Source organism: Rhizoctonia solani, chromosome 10 (genome assembly GCF_016906535.1).
Source record: "Rhizoctonia solani chromosome 10, complete sequence".
Taxonomy (NCBI): Eukaryota; Fungi; Basidiomycota; class Agaricomycetes; order Cantharellales; family Ceratobasidiaceae; genus Rhizoctonia; species Rhizoctonia solani.
In genome coordinates this window covers 973,990-989,488 of record NC_057379.1, presented here as the reverse complement: position 1 = coordinate 989,488, position 15,499 = coordinate 973,990, and the positions used below count along the sequence as shown (strand labels likewise).

Here is a 15,499-nt window from a genome sequence, read left to right as displayed (position 1 = left end):
CAATTCGTCCCAATCCGAGCAACTGGCATGCGGCCTGTTCCAATTAATTGTTTGTGCTTCAATCAAGATGAAGTTGCTCCATAGGCTTGACAATTTAATACACTAGAAGCTGTAGCCTAAAGGCTTCGGCAGTAGATTCCCTAACTAAAGATCGAGGTCGAGATAAATATGTGATCCATAATGAAAGAATAAGTCACGTGATCCGTTATCTGTAGACCAATCGCAACGACGTTCAAAGTGTTTTCCTTCTAATTTCCGCAGTAAACGTCAATGTAATTCCTCCAGGTACTTAGGTACTAGTCTCACGCAAGAGTTAAAGTCTATCAAATTAATCCCGCAAACAACCCAATTGCCGCGGCAACTAGCATGTCCGGCCCCCGAATTCAGACACCTCGATCCATTGCACATGGCACAGGCGTCGGAATTGTCAACATCGCCCTGACAAGATATATATCAATCATCCCTGGGCCTGAAGCGGTGGGGGGAAAGTAGTTCCATGGAGCCATGGCCAGGTATTTGTGGTATAGACATCTGCGGGACAAATCAAGAATTGATCACTAGTCGTGCTTCGAGCGGATGTGTACATAAATGGAAGTTACAGGTAGGTGATTTCCAGAACAGTTTTTATACAACCCCATACGCCATTTGAATCGTGCGCCCTTCTCACGCATGGAGCCCGCCGGATTCAAGCGGCAACTCCTGACACTTGAGGTTAAATTTGAGCGTATCCTAGAGCCCCAATAGTAACAATCCATTAATCAAAGCGGTACTATGATCGTGGATAGTGTTTCATGGTAGCTATATTCTTGCGTCCGCAGCAAAGTCATACAGGCACAGTATTTCGCACCATGTATTACGGTGACAATATCCTTAGGTAAATATTCCCCGTTGGTGGCTAGAAGATCTAACGCTGTCCAGAACACGCATCCTGGTCTGGAATCGAGTCTCTCACTGGCTTCTTTGTGCTATTAAAATAGAAGAAGGATTTAGCCACAATCCGGGTGAGATAGACGACTTCCACTTCTGGGTATGTAAAAACAGCTACATTAAACCACAAACTTGATTCAGCATTCATCTACGTGAGTACTTGGAAAATTGGCGAACCATGTTGCTCCAGCTATCGGCCTGTTATCTGAACCCCAAGCCGTGTCCTAACGCGGCTTATGGACTCCTAACTTCACTGATAGGATTGAGAATTATCCAGGGGTAAAATATACCGCCGCATTCCCACCAAATCCCGACTTCCCCGTAGTGACAATTGACCTTTGGAAATGAGATAAATTCCGCTTCATACCATCAGCCTGACCCCTTGTTTGTGATCTGGCCCGATTCATCACGGGTGTACCAGTAATCCTTAATTAGTCTACAGATAGCTGTCGAGGGGTATATTTACACATCGAATGACACGTACAGGAATCCCTCGTGCGGCTAACCCGGGGGAATGATTATCAGTCCACCGGTAGGTTAGCGTACACAGATTATGCGTGATGGCTATTGGATCGGATAGTAGAGGAACGAAAGTAGCTTCTTGACTGGGGCCATGCGAAAGAACTGGAAGCAACTTCACCCGCTCATGACCCGAGAATATACCTCCGGCGGGAGCAGAAGTGTCCATACTTGCGTCCAGTTTCAGCTGTGCAGATAGGCTATCTGGTTGTAAATAAGCGTATGCAAAGTTTCTAAAGCGTAGGAGACAAACCGTTTACGTATGCGACCCCGGGGCTTGTCAAAAATGACTATAACAATGATGTCCAACTGCTGAAGTGAGCTGAACATTATGTACAGAACACGCTGATGCCTCGCCCAAAATGGCAGTGCCAAGAGCACGCATACTCTATGAGTGTACGTGAGTCGAGGCCAGGAGGATATCTATAGAGTTGATTGAATTCAACGATATTAGGATGACAAAAGTGGCTGTTTTTCGGCTTTACTATTTGACCAGTTGGACGTGCATATAGCTTCCTAACTCGCGATAAACTATATAAATCCAATGTACCTTCAGTGACTGTGCTGAGGATCCTGTCAACAGTGAGCGTGGTCTCGCTATCAAGGCATCGAGTATTTCGTGATCGAGCGCCCGTACACTGTTGTGCATGTCCCATCCAGACTCGGTATAGCTAGCTTACGATTTCGTTATCCCCTCCCCCAGAATAAGGTGGCTCGGCGATACGCGATTGGTATAATCTCGAGAAAAGGGGCCAGCCAACTACCCTAAGGTTGCTCCGAGTCCTTTCCGTCAAACTGAATGTTAACGCCAGTCCACTCTTACAACTGTTCTCAGTCATGTAGATCGCGTTGGAAGAATACCATCAAGGCCAACGAGCAAGCCCGTGTCTTCAGTAGTTCAGTGGTCCAGAGTTACCGAATTTTGTACCAGCCCTCAAGCACGACCGGTGAATGATGATCGCGGCAATCCGGGATTATATGGCTCCGCCAAGATTTGACTTGAACAAGGGAAGGAATTCCGGTCAGCGTGTGGGGGGGCAGGTGGCCTAACTCTGAGTTTCCAGGTATATGCGCGTATATTCTGATGGCTCTCACCCAGAAAAATGACATGGGTTATCTTAGACATGCCCTACGATTTAGAGTGTATGCATCACAGGCACACGTAGGTGTATAGGCCCAAGTAAGTTGAGCTGTAACGTGGGCGTTCTATCGATTGTGCCTTATCCTTGACTTTTTGGGCCATCAGGTCTGTCGATCAGGCACGTGGCTGAAAACCAGCAGGTAAATCACCCAGCCAGAAAAAGACTACATTCGTTGAGGGGTAAAGTCTCAAGCCCCTCCGGTCCAACCAACTTAGGCTCACTAGCACTTACTCCCGTTGCATGCAATTCGACGTCCCGACCATGCCGCTCCCGAGGCGCTGCCGAGCAAAGAAGCATCGTTCCATGCAGCCACATAGGGAAGAGAACGACTGCACGTGACGTTCTGGAAATTCCCGCACGTGATTTTTCAGGGTATCAGCCCTTGAAGTTGCGGCGGGCGGAATTCCCAGAGGTTGTGGTTGACGTCCATCTTCACCGGCCACATACGCAGGTTACACGCGCTTTCACGTTTGCCAAGATGATGTTGTTCAAAGTTGTTTTCGCAACGGTTGCACTATGTGCATGCATGGTCATGGCTGCCCCTCTCGTAAGTGTTAGACCAAGGCCTAGCCGTCAATCGGCGGGCTGACTCACCCTCATTGAACCGATTGAATTAACGGCCCTTTTTACAGGACAAACGAACCAACGATGATGAGTATATGCTGGTGACCAAGACCCAAACACTTCTCGTTCACAAGGTAATATGAATTAAATATCAGTTATTCGACCGATGTTAAAGTGGGGTTTACCATAGGGAAATGGTGGAAAGACTAAGACGGTCACGAAGACGAAGACGAAGACTGAATACGTGACTGTTACTGCAGACTGCGCCACAGTAATTTATTTTTTTCATTATCTTGCCCGAAAAAAACTGACTCTTATGACGTCAGACCTTGGCCACTGATACGTTCACAGTTCCAACTGATACGACCACCGAGACCTTGCCTACCCTTACAGACACCTCCCTACCCACCCTTACAGACACATCTCTGTCTTCAGACACTCTTACTGCGACCTCGACAACCACAGCGACTGACACTGTTCCGACCGACACTCTGACGTTAAGCATTACTACCAACACAGACACCCTTACCTTGACCGATGATCCCATCACTACCGTACGTATAGGTAAATTGCTCATTTTCGTTCACTAATGAGCAGGTCTGTAGACCACCACTACCACCGGAGATTTGACCACTACCACAACTGCGGGTTCAACACTCCCAACCTTCCGCGCCCGTAGCTGGTTCTGAGTTTTCTATTCGGTCTCGGACTTCCCACTCCCCTTCCGATCCCCCGTCTAATGTCATCCCATATGGACTTGGTCGTTGTAGACGATCTTGAACATTTTTTTATTGCTTTGGACATTTAAAGACTCTGTATCTGAACTCTGCTATCTGGGTCTCTGGTCGCGAGTTTTCTTTTGCCTGTACGTGTCCTGTGTCATTTTATCCTTATTTCGGCACATGCTGTACTGGCTAGCTTGGATGTAGTTTTGGCTGTACCACTCGACTTACTACATACTTCACATTTCGTTCAACCAACATAACGTCACTGTGAGCTGGCAACGGATTCAAGGCATACATTCCATGACACCACGAGGACAGCCGGTATCGTCCCATGCGCCGCCCAGGGTCGCAGCCATTACCCACGGCGACGCTAATTGGATTTGCGCTCTCGGTGTCCCGAATTCGTTCCTATATTTCCTTTGACCAAATGATTGTGGCATAGCAAAAGGAGCGAAAGGTACACAATAGAACAGAGGCCCAATCTATCACAAACCAGAGCAATAATTGGCACCAATCCCCAGCTGATAATCAAAGCTCGATGGGAGGTAGTAGTGTAAAAATAGGTGTGTCCGCGATTCGATGTTGTATTCCCTGTGCTTCTCCCGCCAAAAATTCCAATGTGGATCCGGTTGGCGGCACTCCATTTGACGAATCACAAGACCCACCGCATTCATCCAATCTCTCAGCGGAATGAGCGTTTATATCCGGTAAGAGTTGTGTTGTATAAGCGACTCGCGTTCCTGGTCTCAACATGTTGACAATTTGTGTCCTTTGTCGTTTGACATTTTCGTGATGCCCTTGTATAGACAACATTCCCAGTTGTGGAGTGATTCCTAATTCTGACCCCATGATACGGACCGCCTCATAGACTGGATTTTTCGGAGATGGATCTACCAAGTCTGGGATTGTCTCAGTAGTCGTATTCAGTGTAGTATCAGTGGTGGAGCAAAATCCAGAGTCTATTCCTAAGTCGAAAAAGGAATCTTCGGCGAACTCCACCGACGCCTCGCCAATGCTGGTGCCGCAACCATCAGGCTCAGAAATGTCGTCCAATGTCAAGCCTAGACCAAGGTTCCATCTCACAACCCGAGTCGGCGATCCATCTATTGAACTTTTAATGAAATCAACTTTACTACTTGTCGCAAGGCACTTGGATGAGATAGACTTTGTGGGAGTTGACTGGGCAACATCTTGGAGCATCGAGTAGTGGATGGTCGGCTTCTCGCTCAGGAACCGAACTCCATTAATGATAGGCGCAACAGTTTCCGAGATCGATAACCATGACCCTGTATCTGGACGAGGTGCGCAAGGAACTGCCCTAATGCGATATTGATCCTCTAAGGTACTGGAACTTGCATACGAAAGTATGCTACCGGTTCGCCTCGCTTGTCCTCGTGGGTGTTTGGAGGGTTCGGGCCCGAGTAAATGGTATTGTCCCATTAGCGCCTTATTAAATCCATCGCTACAATCGCTTCTACAGTTGTTTGTGCCAGAACATAAAGACGTATCCAATCCAGAGTTTGGCTCGTGTTTACGTGCGGGGTTATAGTCGAAGGAGCCATTATCAACCCGTGGTGCCATGGGGCACTTGTATCCACTTTCCCACAAGGAGCATTTATCTGAAACGTTGTGCGGAACCTCAGTGAGCCTCTCGAATTCCATTGATATACCTTCATATTTGCTCAACTATGAGTTATGTATTGGACTCCGGATGCATAGATCCGCTCACCTGTGGGATCCGGTACGCTACCAAAACTGGTATGTATTGGTGTCACAAGTGGAGTTCCATCCTCGGACTCAGAATCGGGCATAAACTCGGGGGCAACCAGGCAAAAATCTCCAACGCAAATGCTTGTGTGAGAGATACGGAGATGAGTCATGATAAAGAGCACAAAGTGCAAGAAAGTGCTAAGTCTCAAACCACGTAGTGAGTTGATGTGTCCAGAACGCACGATACTGATAGAAACTCCTTTAAAGATCGAATATAGTTTGTTAGAGGTATTCGTGAGTGTTGTTTTTGTTATTAAAGGAGAGTGGTTTATATAGGTGTAATAATTGGGTATAAGCGAGCGCAACAAGGCAGGAGGCTGCAGTCAAGTTCCAGGGACGTGGCAACGCATAGGAGGTTGCTTGTAGTTATTTGCTCCTAATTTAATAATTTGGCGCCGAGCGTTAACTCCATGAACACGACAATATTACAATATCGTACTAGCAGTAACAGCTAGTATTCAAAATGCGTACCACCCTTGACTGGGAAGAATGAAATGGATTAGCCAATCGACAGGTCCTGGGAAACGCGTATATACTAGATACTCTCGGAGGAATCGAAAGCAACGTTGCATCACTAGAGAAGTCTGATGAAGTTCGCGATAAAGCTGGGGCGGCCAACTCGGGGTTGAATATGACGATGCATGTGCTTGAAAAACCTTCCTTTTGGCTTGGCTCGGCTGAATATAACTCACTCCATGACATTAGATCTGACAGAATGTGTTGTGTAATGAATACGGCAACTGGTACTGGCCTCCAAGAAGAGTATTCTGGATGGCTTGGGCCCCAAATTACTGCCAATTACTGAGTTAGTAATGTAGTTAATCTTTACGTTTGAAGTAATCCCGTACGCATACCGTCAACTAATACCCCATTGGACTTCCTAGCAAGGCTATTATGTGAGTATTCGGCAGAACACACGCTGACTGGAGTGATTCTTTCGCTCGGTTGAGCCGCTCAGCCAGTAGCTAGCCATCAGAAGAGATGACACCGATAGCCATGTAGTCCGATGAAAGCGGTTCTAAGAGTGTATATATAAGAGTACCAGAAGCAATTGGTTGCGGTCGTATACCACCACCAGAAACACCTCGGTATGTTTGAAGCCTAGTGAATTAGAAGGAAGCCATGGCTTAACTCTATTCCGCCAGATTAGTATTGCGTCTTGCGAACTTGTTCTCTTGCTAATCTACCAGTAAATTCATTTTGAAAGTGGGTAGTGTGGTCATACCCAGTACTTGGCCATTTACTCGTGGTAGCTGATCTAGCTCACCACAAACAGACATTATGAAGCTCTCATTCTCTAGCGCGATCATCCTTATCACTGCATTCTTTAGCATGACTTCGGCTATGCCTTTGGCTGACCCCGAGCCTGCTGGAGGCTGCCATACATGCTGCAGACGAGCACTCCCTATCGGAAAACCCGCCGATGATTGCACAGCTTAGGCTTGAGTTCTGTGTGTTAAGCAGAATCACCTGTGTTCCTGCTGGTTGGCATTCCAGTGAATTCAATTTTATGGAATATGAATTGAATCATTCATTAAACGCGGCAATACATCATAGCGAAGAGTTAGAGCTTAGGAGACGATGCAGACTTAGACAAAACGAGGGTAACGGCTATAGTGTTCTCAGGCAAGGAATAATTTACTACGTTCATATCAACCCAGATTAAAGATTCAAGATCAATCCAAAGCTTTTTCGATGTCATTTTTCTGGAAGGATTGCTTTCCTAAAACCTCTTCCTCTAACCCAGCATCTAGTACGACTATGGCAACATAGCCAAACAGTTTGTCGACGTTCTCGAGGGACACCCCCTTTGCTATTGTTGTGTAAGCGACTATGTATTTAAGTAAGGAGGAATGCCTACTTTCTGGAAGCATAAAATATACCAAGGGAATCATGACCATCATACATGTTGCAAAAACTGAAAATAGCAGAAGGATGTTAGTGTGTCCCAGGCAATAAATTTCGTGTCTCACCAAATAAAAGCCATAGTCAATATTGGCAAGCATATACGGCGTTGCTCTTGCCATAGCGAATGCGAACACCCAATGCGTTGCAGTAGTGATAGCTTGGCATAGCGCCCGGACACTCAATGGGAATATTTCGGCGCATATAATCCAAGATATCCCATTCCAAGAACCCTACATCCTTACTTTAGTTAAACAAGGCCAGGGTGTTTCCTTTTACTTACACATGTTGCGACAGCAATATATATAAACAGGCAGCCGCAAACCTTGAACCGACCCCACGTACCGGTTTTGCTACGGCTACATATGCAGCTACGCTGTAGGTTATCTCGTGATGTTAGCTTAGTGCCAATACGACCAGCCTCAACACATACTAGTACAGCGACAACCCTCCTATGAACGCCCCGGTCATAAGCGGTTTGCGTCTACCAGCACGATCTACGATCCAGAAGAGGGCAATAAATGTAGCGACCATCTTAACTAGCCCATAAATACCCTGAAGCAAGAATAAATAGGATGAGTGAGTCATGATCCATTGAAGCTTACCGTTGCAAACAGAGCACTATTTGCCTGAGTCATCCCTATTGATTCAAATATTGTAGGAGCAAAATCCTACAAATGACGTCAGTGAGAGACCTCAAAAAATGAGTAGAAATATTTGGCTGACGCTGATAGCCCCGGACCCTGCCGTAAAAGCCGCCTCAGCACCGGGAAAACACTATGTGTACTTGTACATTACTCACCTGTAAGGTTCTGACACATCATGATTGTCATGCCCAATGCCAACCTATTTCTGAGACCTGGTTTGGATATTTCCCTCAGCTGTCCAACGAACCCCTTTTTTCTTTGTACCTGGAGCTCTCTGTCTAGCTGCACTCCAATGAAAGCAAATTCTTCTTGAACATATATATGATCTGTAGGAAGATTTCGGATCCAAGACAAGGCCTTGACTGCGTCATCTCGTCTTCCCGCTTTATAGAGCCAACAAGGAGTCTCTTGCAAAAGCATCGACGAGATAAATAATATTCCTCCAGGTACTGGAAAAAGAGCCGAAGGGCATATGATTAGCCCTATATATTATTCGTATAGTTAGGACTCACTAAACTGAATTGCTATAGGTATGTGCCACTGTTTCGCAGAAATAGGTGTATTTTTAGATACTCCGAAGCTGGGGGTTGTTAGTAATATTTCCTAGCTTAATACGATTCTGACCTACTTCACCCAAAATCCGACACACTCTCCAGCCTGCAGTAGGATTTCGTAAAGCCCAACTAGCTGTCCGCGGACCTTAGGGGGCGAAATCTCGGCCATATAAAGCGCTGAAGAACAAGGTCACTGCACCAATTACGGTGATACAAGAAATATGACGTACGAGATGCCAGCGATATACTGCCCACACCAAATCCTGATAACGCCGATCCCGCGTACAATAATCCAATGCTATAAGTCCATTCGTATGAGTAGCGTGTTACAATTTCATCAGTCGACTCACGAGCTCCGAGAGCCTAGCATCAGGGCAGTTCCTATACAAAACCAACTCGAAGCCCATTGCAGAGCGAAGCGTCTTCCAAGACGTTCGACAAGAACAAAAGCTGCAAGGGAGCCAAAGAAGCAACCTGTCCGAAAAGGATGTCAGCTCTGAGCTCGTGTTATACCATCACATGTGCTTTGTACCAGCCTGATAGGTTGATTCGATGTTCGAGCCAACAAATTCAATTTGCTTAGGGGTCATGCTGTCGAGCCCAAACTGTGTCCGGAACACGGGAAGGTCCACTAGGCCCGACTACTGCAGCGTCATATCTAGCTCCCGTTAACAATTTGGTCTAGGAACGAGAGTGATTGAATATTCCATACCCAAAAAGTGCACCGCCCCATCCAGCAATCAAGATCAATAGGTATAATCTCTTATCTATCTCGCTATTCACGCCATTTGTAACCACGGATAGATGTTTGAGTATTACTTACTGTATATCTCCTTGGTGATGGCCGGTCTTCTACTCGTTTAAATGCCATTCTGGATTGAGACAGGTACCATGGACTGGTGTAAAAGCCTTGAGTGAACATTTGCTTGTATTTAACCGAGTTGTTATAGCTGAATGGCCACCATGGCACAGCTATGAAACAAAAAGTGTGAAGTAGGGCGTTGGAAAGCTCCGACTCTAAGTTCCAGCACTTTGACAGCTGAGGATCGCAGGCTAGGATTTAAATATCACTACGCGGCTCAACCAAATGTATCGGCAAAATCAGGATAGCTGAGCATCTCAGAGCATCCATGCTGTGTATCTTAGAGCCGAGCCGAGACTCGATCTATGAGCCCGCCTCCATCGAAGTTTGGACAACTAACAAGATGATGCTTGTATTGTCATAAGCCACCGGAAAGTTAAAATGAGCCGGAACCTGGACAACCCGAAGCTGTCTGTCAGAGGAGTGAACAGATGGTGGGAGGCTACAGGATAGTGCCATTAGGCGTGGCTGACGTAATGGCGCTTTATATTGGTCGGGTGAACCAAGAGGTTGACTGAAACGTTGTATATGTCGCATATGGCCGTGTTGCTTATTATTGCACCATACTTTGTCTCGACGCGTTGCGATCATGTACCGCATGCATCCCTACAGCGATCCATGTGGTTCAAGATTGGTGCCCACCGTTGCACACTGGTACCGGCCTCCTCGGGTCCCAATGCGATAAGTCTCGCGCTTGGGCAGACTTTTGGAGTATATGAATCATTACTTAGATACCCATTTGGAACCAAATTATGCCAGCCCATACGAGAAGGCCTGACTTGAATTAAGATTGCGTAGAAGATGTGCTATTTTGGTCGATTCTGGGACACTTAGACACGATAACAAAGGTCATGCCTCACCGGTTTTCGAAAAGAAGAAATGAGCTGTTCCGTTCAATCACGATCCATGTTCACCTTTCTATCACTTAGATGTGCAAAGTTGCAGGGCGGAACACCGGCTCTCTCGGAAGGCCCCACTACTCGTGAAAGGGATAAAAAGGGTATGATACCGATACCTAGAATTTCAGCACCCGAAGATCTAAGCTGTACTGGTGTAGGTCTTTTAAAGCGACTAATGAGTGCTGCAACTGACATGATTTATCTTAGCAGAACTCTTTCGATATCTTATACGTGTTGTATCCATTAGGTCATAGGCTCAAGTGTCGACCGATCACAGTAAGCTTCTTATATAGCTGTTTTGGCTAATGGCTAACTCCAGCTTAGCGAAATCAAATAGCCAATATATACCATGCAGTTCCAAATTGCTCAAATTGCCTTGGCTTGCGCCATCGCCTTTGGTGTCATCGCAGCTGCTCCCATTAGGATCGTTAGTCTGGATGCTAGAGGAGGAACCAACCCGTCCTGCGGCCAACGTCGTGCTGTGGAAGGCGTTGTGATTGATTGCATCTAATCGAGCACTGAGGTCACGACTAAGTCTCAGAGTTGCGGTGTTGGGTATATAGCACTTGGGTCTCCGATATGATTTTCTCACTCCCGTAGAAGGCTCCGAAACCAAGTTCTATACATATAAGCCGCTGCCTTATTTTCTCCGTCTCTTTGGAAACACAAGATTAGTGTGCCACAGAATGCTTGAATTTATCCCATCGAGTTCCCGAACTCGGAGTACTAACAAAATCGATCGCGCACCTCAAGCAAGAGTATGATTGATTTATTTTTGTTTAATGCTGATATATCGATAAAACAGGCCACATTTAAAAACGGTCCCAATTATCTACCGGACTCTTTTCTTTTCTTGTCAGGTAATTCACAACGGGACAAAGCGCGCAAACCTCAGGTTTGTATGCATTCCTTTTGGAATCTGCACCAACTTTTGGATACGTCTCCCAGAGCGTGAGCTCCTGCACCGAGTGGTTTTGGACCAAATTTTGAAGATCGATCATCCCTATGCCTTCGCAACGTAAGATGTATAACGAACGGACGTTTACAGGTGTATCCGAGTCACGCTCGCCTCCTCGCTCCGGAACGGTTTGGAAGTTTACACTATTCATATTTCCCCACACGTCCAAAACCAGAATCTGAATGTTAGGGCAGAGGTTTAGTAGCTTGAAAGGTGGGTAATTTCCCCAAGTTATCATACGAAGTTGAGTGACATTAGCGCGCTTCAGGAATTGTTCGACCACATCTGTAGGTTCTTCGGAGATTGAAAGTTGCAGTGGCTTCCGGCCGGGGGCAATGAACCTGAGGATCTGGGAAGGATTGATATCTACTACGATGGCACTCAGATTCAATGACTCGAGTTCCTCAAGTTGGATTGTTTCAATCGGGACATTCTCGGGGAACGATTCTGTGAGGTCCAGGTGAAGGTGCAAAGCGCGCAAGTCTGGACTGGCCTTCAAAATACCGAAAATGCGCCTCAGAGATAGGTACTGATTGAGTTTTATCGGAACCAAGGCGGAGGTCCGTCAAGCGATGGTATGCTTGGCTTGTCCAATAAGGATATAGTGTAGATAAGCGTAGAATAGAGGCCGAATTCCAGAAACATTCAAGCATTTGTTCAGATAATTCGATCTGCAGCGTTTTAGGGTCATGAAACCTGTCCGCTGATTCAATAAAACGATATGGGCCACCACGTCCGGTTGCATCATTTATAATAAGTTTCTCTAGAGTTCTCCGCGCACAGTTTGTGATGCAGTATTCAATAAATCCACAATGTTCGGAATGTAGCCCATGGTAGGAAATTAAACCCAAACTACGCATTGGTGTCTCGGTAAAGATGAGGAAATCATAGTCATCAAAGTCGTACGGTTTGCCATATGGAAGATAATCTTTTCCCAAAGTTGGGTCGATCATGCAAATATCTAATGGTAGTTGTCCTGCCCGCTTGAGATGGGCCTTTGCGCGCGAAAGAAACCCTGGGCCAAGTGGATGATGCAGGACCAGATCAATTTGGGTCCAAAGAGAGTGGGAAGCAAGTGCAGTCTGGCGCCATCTTTTGCATACGTGCGACAACGTTTCAGGATACTTTGGAAATGTTAGCGAGAGCTTGAATGGGGTATTTGTCGTATCGAGTATCTCGGGCTGGTCATCGGCAACGATCTGGAATATCCGCATTAACACTTCTGGAGGAAGTGTACTGATAGGCACAGCGCTAGGAGAGCTATTTCTTATTACGTTGATAGAAGACTTGGACTTCTTGAGCTTTTCTTCATACGAGATGACAAGCCGGATCTCGTTAGCCACAGTGTTTAAGAGCTCATCGGTCTTATCGGCAGCACATTCCTGGAGATGGTAATCGCATAGCTTGGAACAGGTGCTGACGTAGTGGTCCAACGCCTTACAGAGCGTAGAGCTAGCGGTTCTGACATCCTCGAGCATAAACGTCATGGTTAGTATTTGTGTGTGCACTAAATCGGAAAGGCGGCGAATGCATGATGTAATCCGATGGAGCTTAATAGTTCCTGTTCTTGGTTTGTAAGCCTAAGCCTGGTAGAACTTCAACTATGACGGGGTGTGGCCGGATACACAGAACCTCAATGTTATACTCGGCAAGAGGACTCATTTACTACTGCCACACGGCTACATATGCACTTCTAGCGCGAAGCAGACGTCGTTTCGGATCGCGTGTACTTGTGTGAAAATATCTCTTCATAATAAATAGAAAGGTACAATGGGAGGGTGTGGTTTTCCTGATTGAGGGAACTTGCAATAAATTCTTGGGCAATGTTTGCTGACAGATAATGTAGAAAGTACTCGATAGTCAAAATCCGAGGCCAAGTAATCCATAGATATCGACCCAGCCCCCAAATAACATTGGTAACCAATCTTCCCCAACGTCCTCCACACAAGAATCAAGAAATTGGTCAGAATACTGATTATATGCATGAACGTATATGATACATTATGTGGATATAGATGCATGACGTTAACTCAAGAGATACAATGGTCAGATCTAATTAAGTGCATAAAAGCAGCGTCCATAGCAATGGATTATATCTAGACAGTGATGCCTGTATCATCGTCGCTCTGCCCCAGCCTGGCGCGGGTTTTGGCGACCTCCTATCCCAGTCGGTCACACAAACAGCAGCGATAGACACGATTGCCGAACAAAACATGGCGGCTGAAAGTCCCATCCAAAGTCCAGCGAGCCCAAAATTCGCCCAGAAGGCCAGGCTTATTCCCACCGGAATGCCTAATTCAATTTAGACTAGTTATTCACGGATACGAGGATAGAGAAACTTACCAAAAACGTAGTAGGAGAGCATGTTCACGATGGCCCCGAACGCGAGTTTCCTCGAGCACGAAGAACACCATCCATGATAGTTGTTCCGCAATCAAATAGTTGAGAAAGTGCAAGGAAGGGTAAGACATGTGCAACTAGGTTGACTACTTCTTGGTCGTCATTGAACATGTAACCCCACTTTTTGCGAAATGCCATGTACGTCGCACTAGTAACAGAGTTAGTCTTGTAAACCCCTATATTTAAGAATAAAATAAAAATAAAAGGCGAACCTTATAAGCATCGCAATGAAAACAGACATTCCAATCGCTGTTTCAGCTGCTAGTTTAGCTTTCCGAGCCTGACCAGAGCCAAGAGCATTTCCAACTCGTATACTCGTTGCAAGGGAAACTGAGAAGGGAGCCATGAACACGACATTGGCTGATGTAAGAAGCACACTCTGCGCGGCTAGTGGGATGGGGCCCAGCCTGCGAGTATCGCCTTTGGTCAGCCAAGGTATGCTATGGCACATGGTATAAGGTACGTACTGAGAAGCTGCCAGAGCTACAATTTCCCAGCACCACCATTCGCTTGCAATCTGGCCAGTGCTGGATAGCCCAAGTCTGAATAGTTTGCCAAGCTCTTGAAAACAGAGGTGGTTGATGGGATGCCATGCCTCGGAAGAGTTGATCCAATAAGCATGAATGATGTAGATGATTGCCATTAGGTCAAACGAAATGCTGCTCGCAATGGGTGCGCCAATAAATCTAACAGAGAGTGCTTAGTTCGAGTGGAAGAACGGTATGGAGGTGTTATGCTTACCCAAGTCTAAAAGGCTCCGGCCCCCACACAAGAAGCCAGCTAAGAAAGGCGTTGAGAGCCGCAATAAAAATCATGATAATCGTGGGGATATGGGATCGTCCTTGCGCTTGATAAAATCGTCGTGCCACGACCGTAACCGTTTGACCTGGTAGGCTCAGGACGAACCATTTTAGGTACATTCCAGCCATATGTGCGACCTTTGGTTCTTGTCTCAGTTTAAGCAGGATCGACTCGGCATTCAACCATAGCAAGACGATGGGCTGTACAAACTAGGTTATGGCTTTTATTCAATTAACGCTACACGTGCGTGAATACTTACCACAGATATCATAGATAGCAAAACTATCATGCGCTGTGTCCAAAGTCCCACGTGTTGGGAATTTCCACTGGTCCATGCATGAGGCAGTAAAGAGTCGAGGGCACACGCAAATCCAGTGATGATGCTCAACCCAGTGACCCCAGCCGTCATTGTACCCAAGGCCGAAGCTGCTAGCGCCTCGGTAGATATGTGGCCGAGAGAGATGACTGACGTGAGCATGAGAGAGTATTCCAAAATTTGAGTGCTGAAAAAAAAAGGCATTCAGCTATTACTCGAACGAAGCACAGATATATGCCTACCCAAATATAGGTGCCGCATGGTGGAGTGTCTCCTAATATGGACATGAGTATAACACAGCGCACCACATGCGAAGGACTTGCCCATATTTCTTCTTTCACGTCAGAAAAAGTGTATCCTTGATAAATGGGCTCCTTTAGAGGAAGCAAGGGGGTCGATTCGGAAACAAGAGTTCTGGAGATGGTACTGGGGGTGGTACTGCCCATGTCCTCGCGAGAACTCCGGGACGATAATCCCGAAGTACTGGAACATCGTGATCTAGGCATTTAG

The 15,499-nt window shown here is 46.3% G+C and overlaps 6 protein-coding genes across 6 annotated transcripts; 2 read left to right on the top strand and 4 right to left on the bottom strand.

Annotated features, from left to right (window-relative positions):
* Positions 1-3,066: 3,066 nt before the first annotated feature.
* On the top strand, positions 3,067-3,841 carry RhiXN_08497 (uncharacterized protein; the record flags this gene model as incomplete). The annotated part of the gene is made up of 5 exons (XM_043328313.1): positions 3,067-3,135; positions 3,221-3,286; positions 3,343-3,423; positions 3,479-3,706; positions 3,758-3,841. The coding sequence occupies 5 exons, from the start codon at positions 3,067-3,069 to the stop codon at positions 3,839-3,841; spliced, it is 528 nt and encodes a 175-aa protein (XP_043183698.1).
* Positions 3,842-4,405: 564 nt separating this feature from the next.
* Positions 4,406-5,757, bottom strand: RhiXN_08496 (uncharacterized protein; the record flags this gene model as incomplete). The annotated part of the gene is made up of 2 exons (XM_043328312.1): positions 4,406-5,547; positions 5,607-5,757. 2 exons carry the CDS (start codon positions 5,755-5,757, stop codon positions 4,406-4,408), a joined length of 1,293 nt encoding a protein of 430 aa, XP_043183697.1.
* Positions 5,758-7,323: 1,566 nt separating this feature from the next.
* On the bottom strand, positions 7,324-9,343 carry RhiXN_08495 (Sugar (and other) transporter; the record flags this gene model as incomplete). The annotated part of the gene is made up of 11 exons (XM_043328311.1): positions 7,324-7,455; positions 7,898-7,928; positions 7,986-8,107; positions 8,158-8,223; positions 8,279-8,295; positions 8,355-8,648; positions 8,712-8,779; positions 8,828-8,930; positions 8,984-9,051; positions 9,104-9,227; positions 9,286-9,343. 11 exons carry the CDS (start codon positions 9,341-9,343, stop codon positions 7,324-7,326), a joined length of 1,083 nt encoding a protein of 360 aa, XP_043183696.1.
* Positions 9,344-10,521: 1,178 nt separating this feature from the next.
* RhiXN_08494 (uncharacterized protein) lies at positions 10,522-11,025 on the top strand (the record flags this gene model as incomplete). The annotated part of the gene is made up of 3 exons (XM_043328310.1): positions 10,522-10,668; positions 10,722-10,790; positions 10,852-11,025. The coding sequence occupies 3 exons, from the start codon at positions 10,522-10,524 to the stop codon at positions 11,023-11,025; spliced, it is 390 nt and encodes a 129-aa protein (XP_043183695.1).
* Positions 11,026-11,326: 301 nt separating this feature from the next.
* Positions 11,327-12,959, bottom strand: RhiXN_08493 (F-box-like protein; the record flags this gene model as incomplete). Its single annotated transcript, XM_043328309.1, has 2 exons — positions 11,327-11,955; positions 12,023-12,959. 2 exons carry the CDS (start codon positions 12,957-12,959, stop codon positions 11,327-11,329), a joined length of 1,566 nt encoding a protein of 521 aa, XP_043183694.1.
* Positions 12,960-13,839: 880 nt separating this feature from the next.
* RhiXN_08492 (MATE efflux family protein) lies at positions 13,840-15,495 on the bottom strand (the record flags this gene model as incomplete). The annotated part of the gene is made up of 7 exons (XM_043328308.1): positions 13,840-14,020; positions 14,085-14,279; positions 14,340-14,558; positions 14,614-14,873; positions 14,933-15,176; positions 15,232-15,263; positions 15,331-15,495. 7 exons carry the CDS (start codon positions 15,493-15,495, stop codon positions 13,840-13,842), a joined length of 1,296 nt encoding a protein of 431 aa, XP_043183693.1.
* Positions 15,496-15,499: the final 4 nt, after the last annotated feature.